The 27,779-nt window shown below is 52.9% G+C and overlaps 1 protein-coding gene across 1 annotated transcript; it reads right to left on the bottom strand.

The window, feature by feature from the left end:
* Nucleotides 1–122: 122 nt before the first annotated feature.
* On the bottom strand, nucleotides 123–20,484 carry LOC148596031 (uncharacterized). Its single transcript, XM_088534512.1, has 16 exons — nucleotides 20,394–20,484; nucleotides 18,901–19,176; nucleotides 18,644–18,863; nucleotides 17,932–18,046; nucleotides 17,512–17,685; nucleotides 17,312–17,418; nucleotides 16,957–17,094; nucleotides 12,439–12,523; nucleotides 6,601–6,753; nucleotides 5,425–5,597; nucleotides 5,186–5,279; nucleotides 3,910–4,022; nucleotides 3,603–3,744; nucleotides 2,756–3,037; nucleotides 1,972–2,235; nucleotides 123–182 (listed from the first exon to the last, which is right to left on the bottom strand). Exons 1-16 carry the CDS (start codon nucleotides 20,482–20,484, stop codon nucleotides 123–125), a joined length of 2,487 nt encoding a protein of 828 aa, XP_088390638.1.
* Nucleotides 20,485–27,779: the final 7,295 nt, after the last annotated feature.

Below are 27,779 nucleotides of genomic sequence, written 5' to 3'. Positions count from 1 at the left end.
CATTGGCAGCACCTGCCCTCCATCTTTGAGAGCGGCCTCCCCCTGGCAGTGCAGGAGCACTCTGAAGGGCAGGAGCCAAGGGGACTGCTCTCTCCCCGCACTGTAACCATTAACAGCTCCTCTTAGGCCAGATGCAAGTGCTGAATTGCAGTCCTGCTTTTGTCCTCGCTCTCACTCATGTTCTGCAGGATCAAAACACGCTGGGGACCATATGCAAAGGGTTCATGCCCGACTACCAAAGGGCACCACAAGCTGAAGTGACAGACTTTCTCCACTTGCTTTTGCTTTGCAGAGAGAAAAGCAAGTGCCCATCACTGAACAGAAGGTCAGTCTTGCCAAGAAGGCTGCAGGGCACAGACATTTCTTCAGCCCTTTCGCCTTCACAGACTCCACACAAAGCAAATACCCTTCCAGACCCAGGGGCCTTGCAACCTTGCATGGCTAGCAGCAGCTCTCCTCCTCCCTCCTGCCCAGGCCATGGGAAGCCTTGTCCTAAAAGGCAGCAGGAGGCAAACAGAGCAGCCAACTCCAGGCCCCTGTCTAAAAAACCCAGCGGAGCTTTCAACCTCCACTGAGGAAAAGGACACAGGCTGCACGCTGCCAGCAAGCGGCCAGACTCCGACCAGTGGTCCCCCCTTGGCAGCAATCCCACCGCTCCTATTCTGTAAGAGGGACAAGCAGTGGGAGGAAGAGGGAACAGGTACGTGCGCAGGGCAGGCCAAGTCAGGAAGGGGACGAGAATAAAACAGAGATGTCCCAGGCTACAAGCTTTATTAAATAGAGTATTGGACGAGAACACCTTCACTTGAATGCAGCTGAATGCCATCTACACACCACTCCGCCAAGATCTGGAGGGCACGTTTCCCCAGACTTCCTTTCTCTCGAGATATCCACTCTTGGCAGTCCCCACTCCAGAAAGCCACTTCTGAGGAAGCCGCGCGCGGGAGGGGGAACAAAAGGCCTTCTGTTAGTGCTACAGGAGGAAAAGGGAGGAGGTCCCAAACCAGAGGAACCAACCCCATTAATCCCAGTAGACAGGCACCTCTGCTCACAATGCAGACACATTCAACCCAAGGCACTTGTGCCCATCCATGCAAATGCAAGGGGATATAACCACACATGGCCAGAGCGCTAGTCCCAAAGCCACAAGCAGCATATTTACACTGTTTACAGCGAGTAATCCGACTTGGGATGCCTGCTTTTTTTTCTCATTACAAACCAAAACTCTCTTTAATTTACTCAGTAGCAAAGGATTCAGGCCAGAACGAGCTGCCTTTCCCTGCAGCAGCCACATTTTAGACAACCCTTTTTCATGGCAGCGCTGCCGACTTACTGTTTAGGCACAGGGGTGCCCGAGGACAGTCATCTGGATCACCCCTCTGAGACCCCACAAGACAATGCCCAAAGCCGAGGAGCTCGGCTTCAGAACACTACAGGCATGGCCACAGCTACAGTCTGCAGGCATCTCCTTTCAATAGGACCCTGCTACGTTGCGGGCACCACAGCACTGAGTCACAATTAGAGCTGCCTGAATCCTTCCCTGGATTAAAAAGCAGTGAAGAGCACAGCTTGCCCTTGCCTCCACTCTGTGCAAAGCAGGGAATGGATCATGACATTCAGTGAAGAATTATTCGCCCCCTTCTCCAACTCTTGCCACACGGGCCACAAACCTCACCATTCCGTGAGGAACGTGCTCTCCACACACACTGCAAAGGCTGGGGCACACTCGGACCAGAGCTATTGCTGAGCTTGCAGCAGGCTCTGAGCATTGCCTCACAGATTCTCTCAGGGTGATCCAGGGGACTGGGCTCGCCCAATTGTGAGGGTTATCAGTGCTGTTTGCACTAGCAGACTGGGTGTCCTGGAACTAGGCATGAATGCGTGCTCCTTTTCCCCTTAAAAGCTGAACCCTTCTCATTCATACTCTGTGGGCAGCTCATTCAAGCACATCATGCATGTCCAATGCCTTACCTCAGCCATCCGAGCTTCCAGTCGCTCTGCCACACAGGAAGCATTGCCCGCTGCGCTCACCATCAAAGAGTGGCTCCTGTCCAGCTCAGGAGGGTAGGCAGCAGCGGCTTCCGCAAGGCCTCCAATAACTCTGCCTTGCTGCAGGCGTCTGCTGAGAGCCAATTCATTTTCCAAATCCCTGATTTTCTGCTGTAGTTGCCCTACCAGGGAAGCTTCAGCAGCGGCTCTTCTTTGTTCCACCTGCTCCTGGGTGGCTGCCTGTGTCTGAAGCAGATTGTGTGATTTCAGCCTCCAGGGAAGAAGAACTTTCCCCCGACACCCGACGACAGTTTCCACACACCCCCTTGGAAGAGCACAGCCTTACTCAGGCGCCTCCTCACTGCCCTCAAGAATCCACGGCCAAAGCCAGAAGCACCACGTTATACAGCGCTTTCTGTTCACAGATGGAAACCTGCTCTTAGCACAACCTTTTATGTATTTTGGTTTCCAATCAAAGCTCGGACTAAGAAGTCACCTCTCTCTCACCAAGACACTAGTCCCTTCTCTTAATGCAGTTCCCTGATTTTCCAGGGACTAATGTGCGTAAAGATGATGATGCACAAAATGGCTGAGGACAAGCATTCCACAAGCTCATGGCCTTCAACAGACTCCTCCAGATATAAAGAGCCCATGAGCCCACAGCCCTGACCAGCACAAGCAGGAAACACTGAAAAAGGACAGCAGTACAGAAGAGATGAAGGACAAGGCACAAATGGACTGAGCATGCCATTGCCAAGTACGTTACCTGCAGAAAGAGATTGACTTCCCATAGTTTTTGCCTTAGTTCTCGCTCGGCCTTTTCTTCAATCCCTCTTTTATAGTCTTTGATGTGGCTGAGATCTGGCGCGCTGGTCTCTACATGGCACCTGAGGGCAGCCACCTCTTCTTCCAGCTGCCGCTTCCTCTTCCGCAGCTTTGCCTGGCTCCCATGCATGCAAGTCAGCTCTTCTCGCAAACCTTCGTTTGCTTTCTTGAGCTGCCTCGAGTTTCTCTGCTCTGCAGAGAGCCGGTTGCAAAGTTCATGCACCTGCACACAGCCAAGGGACAGGCAGAGAGGCTTAAGCATACGCAGTCCTTTGCAAACCAGGCAGGCTGGGCGCTGAGACTGTTTGTCACCAGCTCACTCAGTTTTAAAACCAAGTGAAAGCCATGCTCCTCTGCTAAAAGAACCACCTCTTTTAAAGGTGTCTCAGAAGACCACCTCAAGTTTCCCACCCTTCTCAGGTTAACTCCAGCAGTCCCCTAGCCAATAATGGCTAGGAGTTTTGCACCCCTGAGGACAAGTTCCAAAGCACCAGGGTTCTTCTTCAGGGAGCGACTCATACACTCCCAGGAGATCACATATCCACATATCCTCCTTCTCCTTTCCTCAGGAACATACATCATGCGGGGTGTTCTGCATGCAGCGGGGCTGCCAGCGGTCTTCCAGGCTTGCCTCACAGTCAGCACTGCCTGACTTCGTCAACACCGCTCCAGAAAGCAGCTTTCTAAGCCGTGGAGGAAGAAGCCCTATTCGCTCTGGATCAACGTGGCAGATTCTTTCCAAGAACTTTCCAGAACAAACACACAGAAACAAGCAGACCACAGCTCACCTTTGTTCTTAATAGGGCCTCTTCGCTGCCCCCTCCAGAAGGTGCGTCCTTCAGTTTCTCCTGTAAATTCAACTGGGACTCGCTCTCGCGCCTCTCGTAGGTCCTTAGTTTCTTCAGAGCTTTCTCCAGAAGCCTCTTGGACCTGCACAGCCATTTAGGGAGTGACTTAGAAAAGCCATAGGGAAAAAAAAAAAAAAAAAGCAAGCATTCCCCTTGAAGTTGCTCACAAACCATTGTCTCAGCGTCAATTAAAGCAACCTTGACTCCCAGCTTAACCGATAAAATGCTAAATGCTAAAAAGCCATACCTGCTGCATTCTTTCTGCAGTTCCATGCTTTTCTTCACTGCTTCCTCCAGCTGGGCTTCTGCTGCTTGTTTCTTCTCTGCCTCCTCCTTCTCTGCCTTTTCTTCACTCTCACACTTTCCACACAGGAAGGAGAAAGGGCATACACAGCTCAGTAACGCCATGCATAAGCACCAGCTGCACAGGGTGTTCCTCACAAAGAACTTGCAGGATGTCTCTCTATGCTAGCCTAGGGGCAGCCACAATTGCCCTGCCCTGCACCCCTCAAAACTGAAGGCCACCTGCTACGAGGGGCTCTGGGGAGAAAGGTGCAAAAGAGCCTGAGAAACAGCTTCCTCTGTCCCCCTGGCACCAGCAGGTGGTACTCAGCTATCCACATCAGTGGACAGCAGAGCTTAACTTAAAGCTTCAGGGGAATCAGCCGCAATCAGTAGGCAGCAGAAATCATCGACTGGAAGAGGGAAGTCAAGCAACTCTTGATGTACCTGCTGATATTTGTCTTCTTTCAAAGGCACGTGCCTTGTCCGTAAGGCAGAGAGCAGATCTTCCAGGCTCTTATGAACCTATGGAACAAAAAAGCCACACTGATGCTTTCCGGACTCATGCTCGCACCTCATTCAAGGGGTATTAGCAAAGGGAAATGCCACCAACATTTCTCCATCTCACTACTCCTTTACAATCTATCCCCAGTTTGAGCCCTGGAGCAGTTCTCCTTCATTAAGGACTTGTCTCCTAACTCGGCCCAAGCACACAACACTGCCTAGGCCTGTGACATTGCTTTAGCAGCTGCACCTTGGCCTTCGGCAGTTTTCGGAGTTACTTTATGGAATGACACCTTCGAGCCAAGTAATCCACAGTCAGTAAACAGGAAAGGCGTCAGAGCTTTGGCAATGAAGTCTCCCTTGTCACAGCCTGAGGATGCCGCTTTGGGCTTTGCTTGGCACCAAAGCGATTCCACGAGCTAACTCGCTCTTAGGACAGCAACAAGCGCTACTGCCTGAGGGCTTAAGCACCAGCACTGCTAAAAAGCAGCAGACGCTCAAAGCAGCACATGAGTGTCAAAGCCTCTCCTCGCACAGTGCTAAGGCTGCACAGTAGCCAGGGAAACTCTCAACACCAGAAGGCCTTGGAAAGGGACAAACTAGAGCTGATCCCCTGTGGACTGTCGGAAATGATGTTCCCCTGGGCTCCCCAGGAAAATCTCTTCCCACAAAGTCCCCACATACACACACAGCTAGGCTCAGGAGCTCAGGAAGAAGAAAGCTTAGGAGTAGCCTACAGTGGCAGAGCTGTGCAGTTCTTCCTGCAGGGCTTCAATTCGAGCCGTGTGTTGGTCACTTCTGCCTTCCAGCCTCACGTTTTCAAGCTCAAGCCTTGAAAGGAAACACAGGGAGACAGCACTGTGAAGTAACGGCCCTCCAAATTCTGGATGGGCTTGCTGCGATGCAGCCAGCTCTTCCTCTTGCTTTTACACCATCCCGGAAGGCAAAGCCTTGCTTCACCGTGCCACTTCCTTACCGCCCCACTCGTTCTTCCAGGTGCTTTAGGCTAACTCTTTCCAAGGAGGCTTCCACAAGGTCTTGCAGTTGCTTCGAAGAAGACATTGCTTCCCTCTGCTTTTCTGACAGGGCCGCCTGCAACTCCTCAACGCAACGCGCAGTCTGAAGACGCTGCTCTTCCGACTCCTGCAACTGTCAAACCAGCCCCCACGGTACTCAGCTGCGTTTGCATACAGACAAGTCAAGTGCTTTGACTCCCAACTCATCTCTCCCAAATCCTCTTGTTTTGCTCTCTTTCCTACTAGCCTCTTTCTTCCATCCCCATCTTGTCTTCCTACAAGCAGTCCCCAAAACCGCCCCAACACCAATCCTCTTCCTTCTGGCACTTGTGACGCTCCTGGCGTCCGGGCGGTCACTCCTCCGTGGGAAGCATTAGTTGCAAAGTCCACCCATGGCCAAATGGGGAGGCTGCAATTCCAACACTGTGCAGGCACCTCTACCTTATTCTTACACAAATGGTGCAGAGACAGTCCCTAAACAGAGCAAGTGGCCCAAAACTTCAGAGCAGAATGCAGGTTCCTTCCTTCTTGGGAAGGAAAAGGGCAGAGAATGCAAAAAGGCCCCAAGCCAAGAAGCCAGGATCTCCACCGTTTCTCCGGGAGTGGACACCCTCCTTTGCCTAAACAAAGGCAAGAACACCCGTACGTGCCACAGATTGGTCAGGGCCTTTCCAAGGAACTACACTCCCCTTTGTCCAAGGGAGGACACAGGAAGCGCACAGCAAAGACCCTGCCAACCTTAGGCACTGGGGCTATTACACCAGGCAAGTCAGTCACTTTGAGGCCCTTCGATCTCCTGTGTGGACATGAGGCCCAGTGCAGGCTCAGCCTGCGCGACCATTCAGAGCACCTGCCTGAGATGCTGCTTCACGTGGACAATGCAGACCCCCATCTAGCAAGGAGGGATGCTGCTTTCTGCAGCTTTCACACTGCAGCACCCTGCCCGGTGGAGGAGGAAGAGCAGGTCATTTGGTCCAAACTTCCACTGCCTTCACGGGTTACGACAGGCTGTAGTGACTGACTTGCTCACGTGCCCCTGGCACCTCTTCTCAGAATACTGCCCTCTGCTTGTTCATCATTTGCAGGGGAAAAACAACCTTGTCAGGCTCATTAAAGTAGTTACTCTTTTTGCCTACCTTGCCTTTAAGCCTGTCCAACTCTTTTAGCAACTGCCCTTTCTCTTCCTCCAGGTCCTTGCAAACACGGGCGGCAGCTTCCAGAGAGGCTTCTGACATCAGCTGCTTTCTACGAGCCTCAGCAAGCTCCTGCTCCAGCTGTCTGGCCGTGGCCTGTGGACATAGTTACATGCACAGGAAGAAAAGGCTTGGACCACAGATTCCACTTTCCCTTCTTTGCTCTTACATTACAGAGCTGCTTCAGGCTTCAGAGGGAACCTAAACATAACGTATTTTGGCCACACCAGTGCGCCTCTGCACAGCTCAGGCCTGCTCTCTGTCCGCTGGGAACAGTTAAGCTTTGCCATCTCTTCTTTTAGCCCGTGGCTTCCTATGAGTTAAAAATGGCCAAGTACTGTTCTTCTTGGAACAGCACATAAACACAGACTGCAGGCACCCACGTGCATCTATGTTTAAGAAAATGCCAGCACTCTGCTCAGATGCACGTGGTGTTATTTGACTGCACACACGACTGTGATCCACAAAGCCAGGGCTTCATATCAGATCCTGTGAAAATGAAAGGTTAGGAGCAGCTTACAGAGGCAGAGCTGTGCAGCTTGTGCAGCTCTTTCTGAAGAGCTTCGAATTTAGCTGTCTGTTGTTGAGCTCTGCCTTCCAGCCTCCCATTCTCAAGTTCGAGCCTTCAAAGGAAACATAGGTCTCAGTATGGGAACCCAACAGAGCACAGATACCCACTCCAAACTGTGGATTAACAACATCTCAAGCAAAAACCTCCCTCCAAATCCCATATTTGCTAGCTGCCAAGCAGCAAGCTAACCCTTTACACCCTTGCCTTTACACCATCCCACAAAGCACAGCCTGGCTTCACTGTGGCAACTCCTTACCTTTCCACTTTTTCTTCCAGCAGTTTTAGGCTCTCCATTTCCAAGCGGGCCTTCTCACATTCTTGCAGTTGCTGAGAAAGAGCCAATGCTTCCCTTTGCTTTTCTGACAGGGCTCTCTTCAAATCCTGAACACTTTGCTCAGATTGGAGAAGTTGCTCTTCCAACTCCTGCAACTGTCAAACCAGGACCCACGCTACTCAGCTTCCTCTTCATACAGTCAAGCCACCTGCTTGCACTCGCAGGTCACCTCTGAAAAGCCCTGTTGCTTTGTCCTCTTTCATACTGGCCTCTCCCATCCCCATCTTGGTTTCCTAGGAGCAGCCTTAAGAACTACCACCATATCAGCGCCCACTGGCAAGGGAAAACAGCAGGTTCTGCAGGTCCCAAACTACAGGACCCCACACACCACAGGAAGCGGCGCAGGTCATTAGGTTCAAGCTTTCACCGACCTCACAGGTTACAACAGGGTTTATGGACTGACTTGCTCACGTCCCCCTGGCACCTGTTCTCAGAATAGTGCCCTGTGCTTTTTCCTTGGTTACAGGGGAAAACCGGGTTGTCAGGGTCCTCGGGGTAGTCACAGCCTTTGCCTACCTTGCCTTTAACCCTGTCCAACTCCTTTTGCAACTGCATTTTCTCTTCTTGCAGCTCCCGGCGAGCACGTGTGGCAGCTTCCAGCGAGGCTTGGGACAGCGCCTGCTTTCTGCGGGTATCGGCAAGCTCCTGCTCCAGCTCTCTGACCCTGCCCTGATGAAATAATTACATGCATTGCAAGAAAAGCCGTGCACCATGCACTGTGCGTTTGCTTTTTCCTGCTACATTATACAACTGTCCCTAGAAGTAGCTCCCCAAATGACTACTATGACACTCTGCAGAGCAGCACAGTGCATACTTGGGCACCGTGTCCATTTGTAGGCAGATACTTGGACTGATTTGCCAAGCAGTCATTCTCTCGCTTGGATCATCTTTTGCCAAGCCTCAGAGGAAGAAATAGGACCGCATCAGGAGAGGGGGAAGAAAAAGCTCAGGACTGTGAGCAAAATCAGCTTCCTGAGCAACTGCAGCCCCCTTAGAGCCCTCCACACACACAGAGATTAACAAACACCTGCACAATACTGATGCTCTTCACTTTCCATACCAACTTATGGAGAATTGAGCCTTTCTCATCAGAAGACCAAAGAACCCTCTTTGGCCTTTGCTTGGCACTCTGTCCACAGTCTCTTGTCAGCTCTTCTCCTTCCCTTCCTTTGCCTCTCTCCACTCAGCTACAGTCAGCTTGATCCCGCTCCTCCCCTCAGGCCTCCTTAGCAGCAGTTTTCCTCAGCATACTCTCCCCTCCTTCCCCAATCACTTCACTTCCCTGCCTCTCCTCTTCTCAGCTCTTGCACACTGGGTGCTTCCTGCTTTTGAAACACTCCTTTGTGTCACCAGTGCAACAGATGGACATCAAATAAAATGACTCGCCCGCTGTGACACCAAAAGGATTAGGTGGAAGAAATGAAAAGAAAAATCCTGAATAGTTTTAGACCACAGTTTAGACTGGGCTATCATCCTCTGATCTCTGCTCGCATTGCAGCCTTTCCTCCTCTTTGCCAAAACCCTCCAAAATTGCAAGAGAAACACCACAAAGCAGACCAAACCCTGCACGGTGCATTCCCACGCATGCAGCGTATACCTGGGGCCTTCAGAAAAGTACAATTATTTCAAGAACTGACAAATCTTTACTTGTTCTTTATACTCCTTTACAAAAAAGAGAGGTCTCTTGTCCTCTTTTTCTACTTTGTCAGTCTCATATGGAAAGGCTCCTTCTCTTAAGTCAGGACATTTGGCACGAGATCCCTTGTCTCTCCCCTCCTTCAGGTAGGCTTGCTTTTCAGGGTCAGCGCTGAGTTTCTTGACAAGATCATTAATACTCTCCTGGGCAGCCCTCACTACTTCCTCTGCGATGACCTGCCTTGTTCTGCACATCTTCTACTTGTGCAACAAATAAAAAGAGCTGAGCAAAAGGAGCTGAGCTGAGCCAATCTTTCCTGCATAGATTCTTGTCTTATCATACATTGATTTGCTTACTTCAGCTTGCACAGGCCCTCAAGCAGAACCAAAAGCATTTGCCTCACATGGGGCCTCACTTCATTCTTTTGGTGTCATTACAATTATCTTGGCTCAACAACGCTTCTCAATGCCTCATGATGTTCAAGTTCCTGAAGAGCGGAGCCCAAGTGTGAGCAGAATGAATCAATTTCTGCCCCTCATCTATCTTTGCTTTCCCTTGGCTGCTCCAGGTTGGGGGACAGTACTGACCACTCTGTCCTTCACGTTCAGCTGTGCATTGCATTGCAGAACAGTTTCTCTTAAAGCTCCCTCGTTTACTTTCAGCTCTGTTTCAAGATCTTCATTCAAACTTTCCTTGTCCCCTAAATATTTCACTCCTTCCCGCTGGCTCCTGGGTCTTACTTGCTCAACCTTTAGGCTTAGTACAGAAATGCCTTCTTGCACTCATTGATTTTCTACTACAGATCCTGCTCTCTCTCATCACTTGCAAATATTTCTGTGATATGCAGAGAAGACTCCCAAATTGTTAGCAACCATTGCCTGAGCCATTCCCTTCAGGGAGAAAGACAGAACCATGCGGAGTATGAAGAGGCAGCAATGAACACGGGCAAGAGGAGCTTCCCCTTCCATGGGACACTCAAAGGCCGCGCCATCGTAAACCAAACTAAAACCAGCCCTAACTAGAAACAACTCCAGGGACACGGCACGGCACAGAGCACCCTCGCTCGCTAGAGAAGGCACCAAAATCCCTGGCTTCACGCAGCCCGCAGATGAAAGCGCCTTTCCCAGCCGCTCTCAATCACTGAACCTGGGACACCTATAAATTCCAAGGGAGCATCGCACACAGTTCTGCAAATGATACCACAGGGACTCCTCTTCAGCACTTCACAGAAAACAGCACGCACCAGCGTGCCAAAGCAAAGTCATTCTGCAGAGCCTAAGCAGTTTCTCCTCACTGAGAGCGGCACACATTCCAAGCAGCACAGCAGTGCCAAAGCCTCCCCTCAGACAGGCTTAAGGAAGATGCAGCACAGGACCCCGTGAAAACGCCCAAGACCAGAAAGCCTCGGAAGGAACCAGCAGCCGATCGCCTGCACACTGCCACAAACGCTCTCCCCTGGGCTCCCCAGGAAAATCTCTTCTCTAGCTGGCCCCACATACACACACAAGTAGGCTCAGGAGCTCGTGAAAAGGAAAGGGCAGGAGTCGCTTACAGAGGCAGAGCTGTGCAGCTCCTTCTGAAGAGCTTCCATCTCCGCAGTCTGTTGTCGCGCTGTCACCTCCAGCCCCGTTTTTTCAAGCTCCAGCCTTCAAAGGAAACATAGGGCTCAGTATGGGAACCCAAAGAGCATACACACCCACTCCACACTGTGGACTAACAACATCTCAAGCTAAAGCCTCCCTCCAAGGCCCATATTCCGTTGCTGTGATGCAGCAAGGTAATCCTGTTGCCTTTACACCAGCCCACAAAGCAAAGCCTTGTTTCACTCTGGCACTTCCTCACCGTCCAGTTTTTTCCCTCAAGAGCCTTATGGTGAATAGCAGGGAGGCACGGTCTTGTTCTTGCTGGGAAGCGGCCACTGCTTCGCTTTGCTTCTCTGCCAGGGCTCTCTTCAACTCCTCAACACTCCGCTCAGCCTGAAGACGCCGCTCTTCCGATTCCTGCAACTGTCAAACCAGGACCCATGGTACTCAGCTTCATCGTCAGCATCATACACACAAGTTGACTGCTTTGACTCCCAACTCAAATCTCCTGAACCCTTTTGCTTCACCCTCTTTCCTGCTGGCCTCTCCTGTCCCCATCCCGATTTCCTGCAAGCAGCCGGCTCCGACCGACAAGGGAAAAGAGCGCTTTCTGCACGTCTCAAACTACAGTGCCTGCACAGCACAGCACACGAAGAAGAGCATGTCGTTCTGCTCAAGGCTCCACTGCCCTCATGGGTTACGGCAGCATAGAATTAATGACTTGATCACATCCCACTTGTACCTGTGCTCAGAATGCTGCCTTGTCCTTCTCATCATTTACGGGGGAAAAGCAGCGCTGTTACCATCATTACAGTTGTTATGGCATTTGCCTACCTTGCCTTTAACCCTGGCCAACTCCTTCTGCAGCTGCCCTTGCTCTTCCTCCATGTCCTGGTGACAACGTGGGGCAGCTGCCAGCAAGGTTTCTGGCAGCGACTGCTTTTTGGGAGCATCAGCAAGCTCCTCACCCAGCTCTCCAATACTATCCTAATGAAATAGTCACACACAGAGGAAGAAAAAGCTTGGAGCACGCACCATGCACTTCTAGTAGGGCACTTGCTATGAGAGCTCACAGAGACATTCCCAGACCCTGCTTCCTCACAAGCCTCGTGGAGCAGCTTGCACACAGATAAGCTGCTCTAGTTCGCAGGAACAAACGTATGGCAGGAGTAGCCAAAGAAGGAGCAGAGCCTCCTCAGTGCTGGGCCCACACCCAGAGCAACCTCCTAAGAGGATCCCCCCACAGGAAAACTACTCTGCCCCCATGGAAAGCACCTCAGAATCCCAAGGAGAATCGTTGTCCTCCTCCAGCTCTGCTCCTACTGCCGATGGAACATCTGCAAGGGAAATAAGGAAGGACACACCATGAGTGCTTCTCTCACTCTGCTGCTCTCCTCCATTCGCATCGCAAAGGAGGGACCCTCAAAGCACTACACAAAATATCCTCGCACGTGCAGCAAGTCACCAAGAAACAGTGCTCCTTGCACTCCAGCACTACCACACAACGTCTCCCTCGGCTGACATTCCCTCTGCCCTGGCATTTGCTGGCAAGGGCAGAGTCGGGGCTGTCCCGTCTCACAGTCACGTCACCGTTTCCATGCATTGGCGCTCACAGCCACCAAACAAGACGTGGGCTTCAATGGGGGCTTTAACTCACCTCGCACACAAGCTGTGGCTCCTGCAGCATCTGTATCCTGAGGACCATCAGCGGCCTCCTCTCCATCCCTTGCAGGAGCTTCATCCTGAAAGAGGCCAGCCAAAAGACTTGCAAAGAACAGAAAGAAGCACTCCCTATGCAGGCAACTGACACCTTGCAAGCTACTTCTCTGTACCCACACAGGGAAAATGTTATGACTTCCTTTCTTTGAGGCTTGCAACTCCTCCCTTGAGAAGATGTTTGAGTAGACAGCAGTACCCAATGACACGGATGTGCTGTTCTGCTTCTGAAGAGACCCTTACAAGTGCAGCCTGTGCACAGCCTCAGCTGCCTTCACCCGCATTCCCATATGCAGGAGCACGCACACCCTTTCCCTCCTCCTTTGTACCAATGAAAACCAACAGTTGCCTGCTTTTCAGAAACCTTAGTCCAATTCCTGCTCTTTCCCCCCTTGCACTTTTTGACCCAAAAAAAGGGCTCCAAGACAAAACCCACATTATTGCTGTCGGCCTTCTTAGTTGGCTGCAGGATTCCATACACTGTCCTTTTAATGGATACTTTGGCAAAGAAGCAGCAATCGCAGCAAGCACTTGCAGAGCCAGAATCTGGACCTTTCAGTATTGCACTATGAATCCCATGCAAGGGCCACTTGCTATGAGAGCTCAGACATTCCCAGACCCTGCTTCCTCACAAGCCTTGTGGAGCAGCTTGCACACAGATAAGCTGCTCTAGTTCGCAGGAACAAACATATGGCAGGAGTAGCCAAAGAAGGAGCAGAGCCTCCTCAGTGCTGGGCCCACACCCAGAGCAACCTCCTAAGAGGATCCCCCCCACAGGAAAACCACTGTGCCCCCCATGGAAAGCACCTCAGCATCCCAAGGAGAATCCTTGTCCTCCTCCAGCTCTGCTCCTGCTGCCGATGGAACATCTGCAAGGGAAATAAGGAAGAACACACCATGAGTGCTTCTCTCACTCTGCTGCTCTCCTCCATCACGCAACACCCACAGCCAAGGGACAGATAATGCTTCTACTAGAGTGTTTTAAAAAAAGAAAATAAATCAGCGTCACTCAAGAGCATCCTCACTCTCAGCCACACCACTGTGTTCTCACCCCTTCCCCTGCCCTTCTTTGTACCACAAGCTGCCCAAGCCCAGCATGACAGTTCACACAGCTACAACCAACACCCAACAGAGGGGCAGCGAGCATCCAAACACGGCTCTGCAATGCCCGAGGCCTGGAGGACGGAGCCTTGCGGGCAGCTGCTCTCCCAAACTCGCGCTCCAGCATCTGGCACCCACAGTCCGTTCGCATCGCAAGGGAGGGACCCTCAAAGCACTACACAAAATATCCTCGCATGCGCAGTGAGTCACCAAGAAACAGTGCTCCTTGCACTCCAGCACTACCACACAACATCTCCCTCAGCTGACGTTCCCTCTGCCCTGGCATTTGCTGGCAAGGGCAGAATTAGGGGCTTTCCCATCTCACCAGCAGGTCATCACTGGCATTCACTGACTCAGCACAAGGAGCAAACAAGCACAGGGGCGCAACGCTTCTGAACTCACCTCTAACATCAGGGAGGGCTGCTGCAGCATTTGCTACTTGAGGACCACCCGCTGTTTCCTCCCCATCCCGTGCAGGTGATTCCTCCTGAAAGAGGCCAGCCAAAAGAGTTGGAAGAAACAGAAAGAAGAACCCGCTGCACAGGAAAGGACACCTGGCAACGTACTTCTCTTCTCTGTACTTGGACAGGGGAAAATGTTCTGACTTTTCTTTTACAAGGCCTGCACTCCTCCCTTAGGAGGATGTTTCAGCGCACAGCAGTACCCAGTGTCACAGACACGCTGTTCCTCTGAAATAGAGGCCCTCAGAAGTGCAGCCTGGACACGGTCTGAGCCTACGTTCACCTACATTCAGGTATGCAGGAGCACACACACCCTTTCCCCCGCTCCTCTGCAACAACAAAAACCAACAGAGAGCACCTCAGAATCCAAGAGGGGGTCTCCATCTTCCTCCTGCTTCGCTCCCGCTGCCAAGGAAACATCTGCAAGGGAAATAAGGAATGGCACACCATGAGTGCTTCTTTCACTCTGCTGCTCTCCTCCATCAGGCAAGCCCCAACGAGCAAACACACAGCGGGATCCATGTTTACTAACTCACCTTTCTCACCAGCCACTGATCCTGCAGCATCTTTATCCTGAGGACCACCGGCACCTCCCTCTCCATCCTTTTCGGGTGATGCTTCCTAACAGAGGTCAGGAAAAAAAAAAAAAAAGAAAGAGTTGCAAAGAACAGAAAGAAGCATCTTCTGCACCGGTCACCCATGCTTTGCTAAATACTTCATATCCCTGGCTAACTACACAGGAGACTTCTCTCTTGTCTGCTGCAAGGAAGGCCTGCAGGTTTCCCACAGGAATGCCTTTGGGCAGACAGCAATACCCAGCATCACAGACATGCTGCTCTGCCCCTCACAAGCACGGCCTAGACACACTCTGACCCCAGCTTCAACAACACGGCGACACACACGAGCACGCTCCCCATCTCCCCCTTCTTTACACCCAGGACAAGCAACAGCTGCCTGCTCCTCCCACAGCCTTAGTCCAGCCTCCTTCCCTTTCCTCACGGGCACTCTTCAAACCACTAGCACATCTCACTGTGCTGCAGTAGCTCTTCGCAGACGGCATCTGCGACACTCTCTCAAAGCTCACTGACAAGAGGGCGACCAGGAGAAGAAGGAAATCTTGCCTGCATCTCCAGCACTGCAGGGTGCCTTCCAGCATCATCCTCGGAATCCTCAGAATCACTGCACAGTCCCAGTGCCAAACACCTCTTCTGCAGGAGAAACAGCAAAAATAAAAAGAGACCATCAGAGGGGAAACGGGCAGTGGGAGATCAGTCACACGCGAGCCTGGAATGCCATTCGCATGTGCCAGGAGGAAAAAACACCCACTACAGCAGCTCCCTGCTGAGGACCCTTGAGGAACCTCACAAGGAGGACAGGAGAGCCAGGGGATGAAGCATCTCAGCACGCTTTGAACAATAAATGCCTTTCTCCCGTATCAGTCAGAATTCTATCACCCCTTTGTTCCTGGAAACTGAGCGCAAGGTCTGCAGGACAAAGGAACAGGTAATCTAGGAGCTCATCAGCTTTTATTCTCTAGAAATCTCACGCACATCAACACTATGCGGTCATTTCTCTTGTCACCTAGTGCTCTTCTGCCCCCGACCACCAAGCTGCTGCACGCCCTGTCACAGCTACCAGGCTTGGAGGAAATAGCTCACAGCAGGAGAAGGGGGGCCAGGCAGGAGACGGCCTTGCAGGAGAAAAGCCACCGCACTGCAAACGCCCTTTCGCTCAAATCCACACAGCTCAGCCCTCCAAACCACTCACTCATTCCAGAGAAATTCTGCCTCTTGGGCCACTTCACCTTGGCAGCTAAACGGCGTCTTTCTAATTCGGAGGCAGGAATAGAGTTCTCCTCACTCTCCTCATCATCAATGTCTTGAATGCTTGAAAAGTGAAGACAAAAAGGACCGTGTCTCTCTCCAGGCTCTCCTCTTCTGAGGCACGGGAAAGGATTGGCGGAAAGCCGTTGTTCAAGCCTCACCTTACAAAGCATTCGCGGGAAAGCTCCTCTCCCACTGCGAAAATATTAATTGACACGATTAATTCTTAGCATGTCAGACCTTCAGAAGTCAACACTGCCCACAAGCAACTAACACAGGCACTTCTACAGGCCACACTGCAGGGGAACAGTCACGCAAGACAGCAGGAACAAAGCAGGCCACAACCCCGGACATCTCGCACCCTGCTGAATTCTAACCCCCTCCCCTCAAAGGACATTAGCAAAGAAAATCAACACTGCCCTTACATTTCCTCTAAGCTTCCTCAACAAAATACTAGCATGGGACAAATACGCTTGGGGAGCAGACAGTTAGCAAACGCTGCGGGGCGCTGACGGGATAGGAAGCTAATGAAGTGCTCAGCTACTCCCACCACACACACATGCACACGCGCACGCCACACGCAGAGCCCCATCAGTTCCTCCGCGCTCAAGGATCCTACCTCCGCTGGCCGCAGCACAGGCACTCGATGCAAAGGCAGCAGCTCCTGCTTCGGGAGGCGAGCTGAGTACTGCCAGGCCTACTGGGCCGCCTGCACGCGCTCTCTGCGCGCACTCTGCCAGCTCTTCACCAACACTACGGACAGGAAGAAAGGAAGGACTGGCACCAAAACCAACGCCATCCTTGTACACGGCTCTTCTAGGACACACCGAGCCATTGCTTCTCCACGCTACGCCTACTCAGAGCCAACTGGCAAGGTGACACACGGTGGCTAGTTACACATATGTGAGCACACCCGTCCCAATTCACACTCGACACAATAGGTACCACATCATGCCCTTTTGCCCTGCTTCTACAGACGTCTCCACACATCAGTAAACCTTAACAAGTGCGCCCATAAGCCAACACGGACATTCACACACCTTAACAACTCTAACGGTCACCTCAAGCACTTACCGAGCATGTCGAAAAGTCCTAGCATACTCCTCCGCCGTCCACCCAGCAACATCTTTCTGGGAAAGATCAGCACCGTGGCGAAGAAGAATTTCTAGGATGCTCCTGTCCCCAGTCGAAGCAGCCCGCATTAAAGGGGTCCTAGAACACCCAAAAGAGGAGAGGAAAGCTAGGAGCCAACACAGACATTTCACTCGCATGCTTTTCAGCCCTATTTGCTCCCACAACAATTGCTTCCCCCTTTCCCACAGCCAGAGCTGTGGGAAAAGCAAAGCAAAGCAAAGGCAGCTACATGGAAGCACAGGACAACTGGGAAAGCAGGGGGCCTCCGGACACGCTCTTTGGACAAGCCCTTCACCTGGCAGACTGGTCTCGAGCGTGCACATTAGCTCCTTTTTGAAGCAGGAACTCCACCATCTCGCCGTGACGACTGGACACAGCAAGGGCAAGGGGCGTGCAGCCCATCTGCAAGCATAAACCGCCCCCAGTCAGAACCAAACAGGCAAGGGAAGCCACTCTCTCCTTCCAAGAGCAGCCTCACCCACGTTCTACGCTTACCTTATCCTGAGCCTCAAGAAGGGCATTGTGCTCCAGTAGCTGCCCTGCTAGAGAGGTGTTACAACCAAGGGCAGCCAGGTGAAGGGCAGTGTTGCCGGTAACATCAGCAACATTAGGCCTGGCACCATGCGCCAGCAGAATGGCCACGCATTCTTCTTGCTGGCACTGCACTGCCTGCAAGCAACACAGCAAAGAAAAGGAAGCCTTTCCAGCAACTACGTTTCCATCCCTCAGTGCTCCCACAGCCGGCCAACCTCAGAAAACAACCCCGGCTTTCCCAGAGGAGACAACGCGGGCCCATTCTGCGCCAATCACAACACAGTCTCCACCTGTCCCCACGTCACGCATCACCCCAGAGACGCAGCGCTCGGGGTGGAACTTGGAAGCCCTCCCTCAACAGTTCTCCCGTGCTCCACGTACCTTCAGCAGTGGAGATCTCTTGTAGCTGTCCCGCGCATCGAGCTTGCACTTCTTCTCTACTAAATAGGACACGATCTCCGAGTGCCCATTAGCGCAAGCCAGATGCAGGGGTGTCCTACAAAGGCAACACATTCCATTAACAAGCACACACACGCCGAGCTGCACCCACCGCTCCTGCCTCTGTCCCGGGCCTAGGGCCACCGCTGTCCGGAGCCACAAAGCCAGCTTACAAAGAGTCGCTCCTTCCTGCACCAACGGCAGCAGCCACCCCCACCCCACGCAGTTCCCGCTTCCCGCAGCTCTGCACCTGCTTCCCTGCAAAGGGGCTCCCGCGCCCAGGCACACGAGTCTGGCCACACAGCCCCACGCTGCCGGGCGCAAGCGGCTGCCCTCCATCCCTCTGCCCACGCGACCGCCCGCTGCCTCCAACAGCACCACCCACGCTGCCCGGCAAGGACCACCAAGGCTTGGCTTGGCCACCTCCAGCCTCCGCCAAGGGACCCTCCAGCGTGCGCCAGCACCGCTTGCGTGCCAACAGAGTGCCGCGCGCCGGGGACACGGGCTTTCCAAGAGCAGCACAGCAGCCTTGGGCGGTGCTGGTGGGGCAGGGCCTGCCACCCGGCCTTCCCCCCCCGGCGCACACGCGCCCTCCACGCCTGGGCAGGCCCTCGCTAAGAGCCGGCAAAGCCCCGGCCGGCGCCGCCCCCCTCACCGCTTCGCCTTGTCGCGCCCGTCGAGGCCGCGTCTCGGCAGCCGCCGCAGCGCAGCCAGGTCTCCGCGGGCAGCCGCCCGGTGCGGCTCGCTCAGCTCCTCCTCGCGAAGCTCGTAGCGAGCGCCCACGCAGGCCAGGGAAGCGCCGCCGGGCGGCGCCGCCCTCTGCCCCCTGCCGAAGAGCGCCAGGAACCTCTTCATGCTGCGGCGCGGACGCGGACACGGCCAGAGAGACGGCCCCGCCTCGGGCGGGGCAGAGGAGCCGAGCCCCGAGCAGGGGCCGCGGCCGGGACAGCTGCGGCGGGGCTGAGCCCCGGCGGGCTGCGGGAGCGGGGGTCGCGGGCTCGGAGCCCCCGCGCCGGGAGCAGAGGCGCGCTCCGAGGGCCGGGACGCAGCGAGGCTCCCAGCGAGGCACGCGCCGACCGTCGCTCCGGCAGTGGCGGCCGCAGCTCTGAGGCCGCGCGGCGACGGCGCCAGGCGCAACAGCCGCGGCGAGGGCGTCACAGGGCGGCGGGGTGACGCCGCGGGGTGACGCTGCCACGCGCCACAGAGGGCTCCTAGACGTGGGGCTGCAGCGCACGGAGGAGGGGCTGCAGCTCCCCAAGAAAGAGCACCGTCGCTGTTAGTGTGGTTGTCGTGCAACTTTCTTTCTCTTTTTCAGTGGTGCCCTGTGATTGTAAATCTGCTACTTGTTGCAGATTTGCCAACGCTGCCAGTTACTATCATTAGTAGAAAGTCATGTTTCGTTTCACAAAAATCCCCATTTACGGGTTGACGGTATTTGCTCAACTGAACTGAGCAGAAAAGCAGAACCATGCAAAAAAAATATAATTCCCAGCCACACTCATTGTATAGATTGCCATTACATGTTTGAAGTGCATGAGTAGGGTGGAGCTGTTAGTTTGTATATTGATATGTGCCCTTCATGAAGAGTCTGGATTTTACTACTTGTAGAATCGAGGCAGGAAGAAATTCACCAGAAGGGCCCAGGTGCTCTTATGCTACTGAGCAGCAGCAGCAGAATACTTCCATAAGATGATTAAATGAAGATTTTTTCCCTCCACTTCTGCATGTGTGCTGTATGCCTTAGCGGGAGGAAAAATAGCAAAGCTTGTATTTGATCAAAGGAGCGTGCAGTTGGCTGTGGATTACAGTGCTATTTGTGCTCCATATATACCAATAACACGCTCAAAACAGGCTCTGTTACTGATGTCACTATCCCTGATAAGGAAGGTCACCTCTCTTTTTGCAGTGAGGTTGCAAGTCTTTAATGGCACCTGCTCCTGTCCAGCACTGCCTTACAAGCCATGTATATAGCTGATACTGTGTGGTTAGCCGTTAAGTATTACCTGCCATAGTGATACAGACAGAAACCGGGATCTGTGCAATGGAACTCGAAGCCTGTACCTCAAGTTCCTAAATGAGGACTCCAGCGTGAGCAGCCTCGTTCCCCCTCAGTGGAAGAGGGGGCTTCTCTGGTGTGGGGGATAGAGATCTTTCTCTTGGGGATGTAACTGAAGTGGCCACCAGATAAGCACTGACTTCTCACTTACTTGGAAACCATCCTTGAATTGCAACGTACATTACTGTTCCAAATGAATGGGATTCTTCTAATTGGGACTTTTTTTTTTTGTAGCTTGTCAACGCACACATTGTAACTTGCACACATTGCTGGGACATCCTGCGTACCGCATTCTTTAACTCCTAATTAGCTCTTTAACTTTGAAGGGCAGCTAGCAGTGTGAGTGTACTGTTCACACAGTCATTGAGCATTCCCAGATTTTTGGAGTCGAACCCTGACAGATGTCCAAATATCTGGCGCGGGAGATCAGGTAAAGCCATGGTCTCCTGTTGCAGATAGTTAGGGAACGGCGGCCGGAAGATATCGTGCTGTACGGAAAGATAGGACCCCTAGTAGCCAATAGTGTTTAGTCTATGGTGTAAGCAGACGGATGTGACGTTGTAAACCTAGATATATAACACCTTGTTTCCCATCAATAAACGCCATTTGCCGTCCACCACATTGCTGTCAACTAGCTGATAGCCCGAGTGGCTTGGGGGTGGTCGCCGTGCCGTCCCTGAACCAGGTCGCTGCAGCCATTTGAACTGCAACAAGTGGTGCCGAAACCCGGGAACGTCATCGCCTGGATGAGCGAGCAGCGTGAGCAGCAGCCAGAGCAAGTGGACCACCCCGGCGAAGGGGACACTACCGAATCAACAAGGAGGATGGAAGCCCTCATAAAGGTCGTATCGCAATTACATAAGTACTGGGGGATTGATTGTAAGCCAAAAGATTTTACTCTTGCAGTTACAAGGCTTTTGAAAATTAAGGCTATAGACCAGCCGGTGGATATTCTCCACCCTGAACTGTGGGACAAATGTACTATGGCATTAGCTGAGGAGACAATGTTCTCAGGTTGTGGGAAAAACCTTAAGGCTTGGGGAAAAGTTGTACAAGCCTTACAGAAAGCTATGAAAGAGCAGGAGACTTGGGTAGCAGTAAAAGACTGTTTATTGGCCACGTACAAAGTGGGAATCGGGACAACTGCGCAGACTTTGGACCCCCCAGATGATGGCAATTCTGCTGAGCCTAAAGGTCAGCAAGAGGGTGAAACATCCCCTCCATCCCCGAGCCCCGCCCCGCTTACAGAGGAGCAGAAACAGCCGAAATCTGTTTGGAGCGAGCTAGCCGAGGAAGCCAGGAACATTGAAAAGAAGTCAGAGCATAATGACGTCTGGGCCAGGCCACCACCCTATGCCCCTCAAGATGGCGCCGAGCCACAAGGGGAAGGGCGGGGCGAGGGTGCCCCCGGCGCGAGTGAGGCGCCGGAACCGGAACCGGAAACCAATGGGAGTAACCGGACACCTGAGGGCGGCCCGAGGGAGGGGCCGAGAGCAAGTCCGAGTGAGGGGCGGAGAGAAGACCCGAGGGAGGGGTCGAGAGGAGGTCCGAGCGAGGGACAAAGGGAAGACCCGAGTGAGGGGTCGAGAGCAAGTCCGAGTGAGGGACAAAGAGAAGACCCGAGTGAGGGGTCGAGAGGAGGTCCGAGCGAGGGACAAAGAGAAGACCCGAGTGAGGGGTCGAGAGCAAGTCCGAGTGAGGGACAAAGAGAAGACCCGAGTGAGGGGTCGAGAGCAAGTCCGAGTGAGGGACAAAGGGAAGACCCGAGTGAGGGGTCGAGAGGAGGTCCGAGCGAGGGACAAAGAGAAGACCCGAGGGAGGGGTCGAGAGCAAGTCCGAGTGAGGGACCTGGAGCGAGCCCGAGGGAGGGGCGGAGAACCGATCAGAGCGGACATTTCAAAAAACGCCGAAGCCCAACGAAAAAGTACCGGAGCCCGGAAGTGACCAGTCAGTCGAGTTCCGACTCCGGATCAGCCACTAGTCAGGACGAGTGGCTCACAACCGATTCAAACTTAAGGAAGGAGAAAAAGAAGGTAAACATCCGAATTAAAGAAAAACCGGCGGGAACATTCATGATTAAGCATGTTGCAAAGGAAGAGCATCTGACCCCAATTCAGGTGGCTGTTACCTTCAAAATAAAACTAATGAAAATTGTGAGTTTCTGTTCACAGGACCGGATCATCGGACACCCCCGTAACCCGTACACCCCGGTGGCAAGCATCCCGCCCGAGCCTGCGAGTTCCACGCTGACCGAATCCAGAAAACAACAAAACAGCCTCCGCAAGAGGGGGCCGCGATGCCTTTGCGTTATCTTAATTTTGCAGCTTGTCACTATAGGACAGGTAGAGTCACACCAGCCCTTTAAATGGGGTACTTGAACAGATCGAACAATCTCAAGCAATTAGTACAAAAATAACTACAGGGCCACCAGTTTTCAGTGCCATGCCTTGCCAACTAGCACCCATTGAACCCTGTTCCAAACGCAGCCGGTACAAAAATTTGTTCACCGGTTCGCCGTGGTTAACCACCCTGATATCCACCTTGATAGGGCCGATCACAATGATCATGATGACGCTAATCTTTGGACCCTGTATATTGAATAAGCTCATGCCGTTTGTCAAGAATCAGCTAGAGAAGGTTAACATCATGTTAGTAGAACACCAACAACTGCTTTAAGAATATATCCACTCAGTATTACCCCCAAGTTATCCCAAGGTACACCCTATTCCTACACCCTGGTATTACCTGTCATCCCCTACCTTCTACGCGCCTTCTTCTTTGTGCCTTATGTTTTATGTCAAGTTTATGATATGTAATTTTAAGATTGGTATAACTGTAAGAATAGAATAAGATAGTAATAAGAATAAGATAGTTGTATTTTAGCTAGTTTTGTTATGCATAGGGAGGGGGGAAGTTGTTGCAGATAGTTAGGGAACGGCGGCCGGAAGATATCGTGCTGTACGGAAAGATAGGACCCCTAGTAGCCAATAGTGTTTAGTCTATGGTGTAAGCAGACGGATGTGACGTTGTAAACCTAGATATATAACACCTTGTTTCCCATCAATAAACGCCATTTGCCGTCCACCACATTGCTGTCAACTAGCTGATAGCCCGAGTGGCTTGGGGGTGGTCGCCGTGCCGTCCCTGAACCAGGTCGCTGCAGCCATTTGAACTGCAACAGTCTCCACTCGGCAGAGAGCTTCCACCAGGAAGACTGTGGCGACCCAGACGGAACCGCCACAGAAACATGCAGCGGTCCAGGTTTCTGGCTGCGGGGAATGTCTGAGCCTCTCCACGTTACCAGGGAGTGGCGAAAACACTGTCTGCCTTAGGTGTGAGCAGGTGGATGACCTGCTCGGCCTGGTGGCGGAGCTAAAGGAGGAGGTAGAACGGCTGAGGGCCATCAGGGAATGCGAAAGAGAAATAGACTGGTGGAGCTGCATCCTGCAGTCTTCCCAGGAAAGCCACCCTGAGAACCCCCCGGTTCCGTCAGAAAATCCAGTGCCCTCTTGCCCTAGGGCAGAGGGGGCAGAATTAACAGTATCCAGGGACAATCAACAATGGAAACGGGTCCCCACTCGAGGTGGCAGAAGATCCCCTCCACAGCCCACCTCACCTCCACCTGTAACCACATTCAACAGGTACGAGGCCCTGGAACTTGTGGATCAGATAGAGGAGGCCTTGAACCAAGGCCCATCTAGGGGGCTCTCTCCAGAGAGGCAGTCTGGTCCATGCTGCAAGGCTGCTCCCCCTAAAGAGAAAAGGAGCACCCGGAAGAAGCGGCGGGTGATCGTCGTGGGTGACTCCACGCTACAGGGCACGGAGGCACCGATATGTAGACCGGACCCCTCATCCAGAGAGGTCTGCTGCTTGCCAGGGGCCAAAATAAAGGATGTTACAGAAAGGCTCCCAAGGATTGTTCAGGAGTCAGACTATTATCCTCTAGTATTGTTTCATGTGGGCGCTAATGATGCCATGGGGAAAATGAGGGATATCAAGCAGGACTTCAGAGCCCTAGGGATGGCCATCAAAGGTACGGGTGCCCAGGTAGTGTTCTCCTCTATTCTGTCAATGAGGGGAATGGATTCAAGGAGGAGAAGGTGGATATAGCATCTTAACAACTGGCTGCGCCGCTGGGCTTGGCAACAGGGTTTTGGCTTCTGTGACCATGGGACTCTGTTTGATGACCACCAGCTAGTGGGGAATGATGGGACCCATCTCAGCAAGAGGGGCACACGTCTCTTTGCCAAAAGGCTGGCCAACCTGGTTAGGAGGGCTTTAAACTGGGCAAGAAGGGGGAAGGGGAGTGTCACACAGACATGGCAAGCAGTACCGCGCAGCCTAGGTCAGATGGCGTCCAGTGGGAGTATGCTAGTGGGGAAGGGAGGATAGGAAATGATCACGGAGGGTCCTCTTTCACCCCTCCTGGGAAACCTGTGGCCTCTGTTGCTTCCCTGAAATGCCTGTACACCAATGCGCGAAGCAAGGGGAATAAGCAGGATGAACTGGAGATGTGTGTGCGGTCCCAGCGTCATGATCTTACTGGTATCACAGAGACGTGGTGGGATAGCTCGCACGACTGGAGCGCTGCCATGGAAGGCTATGTGCTCTTTAGGAAGGACAGGCTGGGAAGGCGAGGTGGTGGAGTTGCTCTTTATGTGAGAGAGCAACTGGAATGCATGGAGCTCAACCTGGGAGTGGAGGATGAGCGAGTTGAGAGTTTGTGGGTAAGGATTAGAGGGCAGGCTAATGTGGGAGACACTGTGGTGGGTGTCTGCTACAGGCCACCTGACCAAGACGAGGAGGTTGATGAGGCCTTCTGTAGGCAGCTGGATATTGCCTCACGGTCACAGGCCCTGGTTCTCATGGGGGACTTCAACTACCCCGACATCAACTGGAAGGACAACACAGCCAGGCACAAGCAGTCCTGGAGGTTCCTGCAGCGCGTCGACGATAACTTTTTGACACAGGTTGTGGAGGAGTCGACGAGGAGAGGTGGGCTACTGGACCTCGTGCTATCAAATAGGGAGGGCCTAGCAGGAGATGTTAAGGTGGGGGGTAGCCTCGGCTGCAGTGACCATGAGTTGGTGGAGTTCAGGATTCAATGAGGAGGAGGCAGGGCTGTAAGCAGCCTTGCAATCATGGACTTCAGGAGGGCCAACTTTAGCCTCTTCAGAGACCTCCTCGGTAGAATGCCATAGGCTAGAGCTCTAGCAGGCAGGGGGGCCCAAGAGAGCTGGTTAGTTTTCAAGCGGCATTTCCTCCACGCCCAGCAACAGTGCATCCCTGTGTGTAGGAAGGCAGGCAGAGGGGGCAGGAGACCTGTGTGGAGGAGCAGGGAGCTTGTGGCAATGCTCAAGCAGAAGGCAGCGGTATACAGAATGTGGAAAAAAGGACAGGTCCCCTGGGAGAAATACAGGAACTTGGTCAGGGAATGCAGAGATGCAGCAAGGAAAGCTAAGGCACGGTTGGAACGCAATCTGGCAAGGGACGGTAAAAATAACAAGAAAAATTTCTTTAAATACATTAACAGCAAAAGGAAAATCAGGGAAAACGTGGGTCCGCTGGCAGACGGGATGGGCACCCTGGTTACTAATAACACAGAAAAAGCAGAGTTGCTGAATGCCTTCTTTGCTTCGGTGTTTACCAAGGGCAGCCCATTAGAGCCCCAGGCCCTAGGGACAAGAGAAGAAGCTGGTGGAGAGGAAGACCTACCCTGGGTAGAGGAAGATTGGGTCAGAGAGCACCTAAGGAACCTCGATACCCACAAATCCATGGGTCCTGATGGGATGCACCTCAGAGTGCTGCGTGAGCTGGCAGAGGTCATATCTAAGCCGCTCTCCATCATCTTTGAAAGATCCTGGAGAACAGGGGAGGTGCCGGAAGACTGGAAGGCCAATGTCACGCCAGTCTTCAAAAAAGGCAAGAAGGAGGACCCAGGCAACTACAGGCCAGTGAGCCTCACCTCCATCCCCAGAAAAGTGATGGAACGGCTCATACCGGCCGTTGTCTCCAGGCACATGGAGGACAAGAAGGTGCTCAAGAGTAGTCAGCATGGATTCACCAAGGGGAAATCTTGCTTGACTAACCTGATAGCCTTCTATGATGAAATGACCGGCTGGATAGACGAGGAGAGAGCGGTGGATGTCGTCTATCTCGACTTCACCAAGGCTTTTGACACCGTCCCTCACAATATCCTCCTGGGCAAGCTCCAGAAGTGTGGGATAGATGAGTGGACAGTGAGGTGGATTAGGAACTGGCTGGATGGCAGGGCCCAGAGAGTGGTGATCAGTGGTGCAGAGTCTAGTTGGAGACCTGTAGCTAGCAGGGTCCCCCAGGGGACCAGTCCTTGGTCCAGTCCTGTTCAATTTATTCATCAATGACCTGGATGAAGGCACAGAGTGCTCCCTCAGCAAGTTTGCTGATGACACGAAACTGGGAGGAGTAGCCGATACCCCAGAGGGCTGCGCTGCCATCCAGAGGGACCTGGACAGACTGGACAACTGGGCAGTGAAAAACCTCATGAAATTCAACAAGGCCAAGTGCAAGGTTCTGCACCTGGGGAGGAATAACCCTAGACACCAGTATAGGCTGGGGACCAACCTTCTGGCGAGCAGCTCTGCGGAGAAAGACCTGGGTGTCATGGTGGATGACAAGTTGACCATGAGGCCGCAGTGTGCCCTCGTGGCCAAGAAGGCCAATGGGATCCTGGGGTGCATTAAGAAGAGCGTCTCCAGCAGGTCGAGGGAGGTGATCCTGCCCCTCTACTCAGCCCTGGTGAGGCCGCATCTGGAGTATTGTGTCCAGTTCTGGGCTCCACAGTACAAGAGGGATGTAGAGCTGCTGGAGAGAGTCCAGCGCAGGGCCACAAGGATGATCAGGGGCCTGGAACATCTGCCCTACGAGGAGAGGCTGAGGGAGCTGGGCCTGTTCAGCCTGGAGAAGAGAAGGCTGAGAGGGGATCTAATCAGTGTCTATAACTACCTTAAGGGAGGGAGTGCAGAGGATGGTGCTGGTCTCTTTTCAGTGGTGGCCACTGATAGGACTAGAGGAAATGGCCGCAAACTGAAGCACCAAAAGTTCCACAGGAACTTAAGGAAAAATTTCTTAACAGTGAGGTGGACAGAGCACTGGAACAGGCTGCCCAGAGAGGTTGTGGAGTCTCCTTCTCTGGAGATCTTCAAAACCCGCTTGGATGCAGTCCTGTGCCACATGCTCTAGGTGACCCTGCGTATGCAGGGGGGTTGGACTAGATGATCTCTAGAGGTCCCTTCCAACCCTAAGCATTCCATGATTCTATGATCTGTTGAATTACAGGAAGCAACCAGGAGGCTGTCATCTCCACATTGTTCCTGGTCTTAGCTTAAGGCTACAGGTGTCTCCTAAATGCCAGTCATCTCCCAGCAAGGTTTGCTGCGTCCTCACAGTGGATGTGCCATCAAGCACTGCAAGTCCAGAGCGCTAATCACAAAGCGCTGCCCAGAAGCCTTCTGCTGGAGAGCAGTAGAACACTCTAGCAAAGAAGTCAGGAGGCAGAAAGCTTTAAATGTATTATATACACCTAGGCTGCTGCTGTGGATAGTGCTTGTACTGCGTGCTTGCTCCAGCTACATTTCAAAGGCACATGAAGAGGAGGATGGAGCAGGCTTGTGTGGTGGGGATCTCTTGTGGAGAGAGCCGTGAATGTTCCCTGGGAAGTGCTCTGAAGGTTTCCGCTGCTAAATGCATCTTCCAC

This window comes from Tinamus guttatus, unplaced genomic scaffold (genome assembly GCF_059628265.1).
Source record: "Tinamus guttatus ecotype Peru unplaced genomic scaffold, ASM5962826v1 Tinamus_guttatus_pri_ptg000035l, whole genome shotgun sequence".
Classification (NCBI taxonomy): Eukaryota; Metazoa; Chordata; class Aves; order Tinamiformes; family Tinamidae; genus Tinamus; species Tinamus guttatus.
The sequence above is the reverse complement of the archived record's forward strand: the minus strand, read 5'-3'. Positions and strand labels throughout refer to the sequence as shown.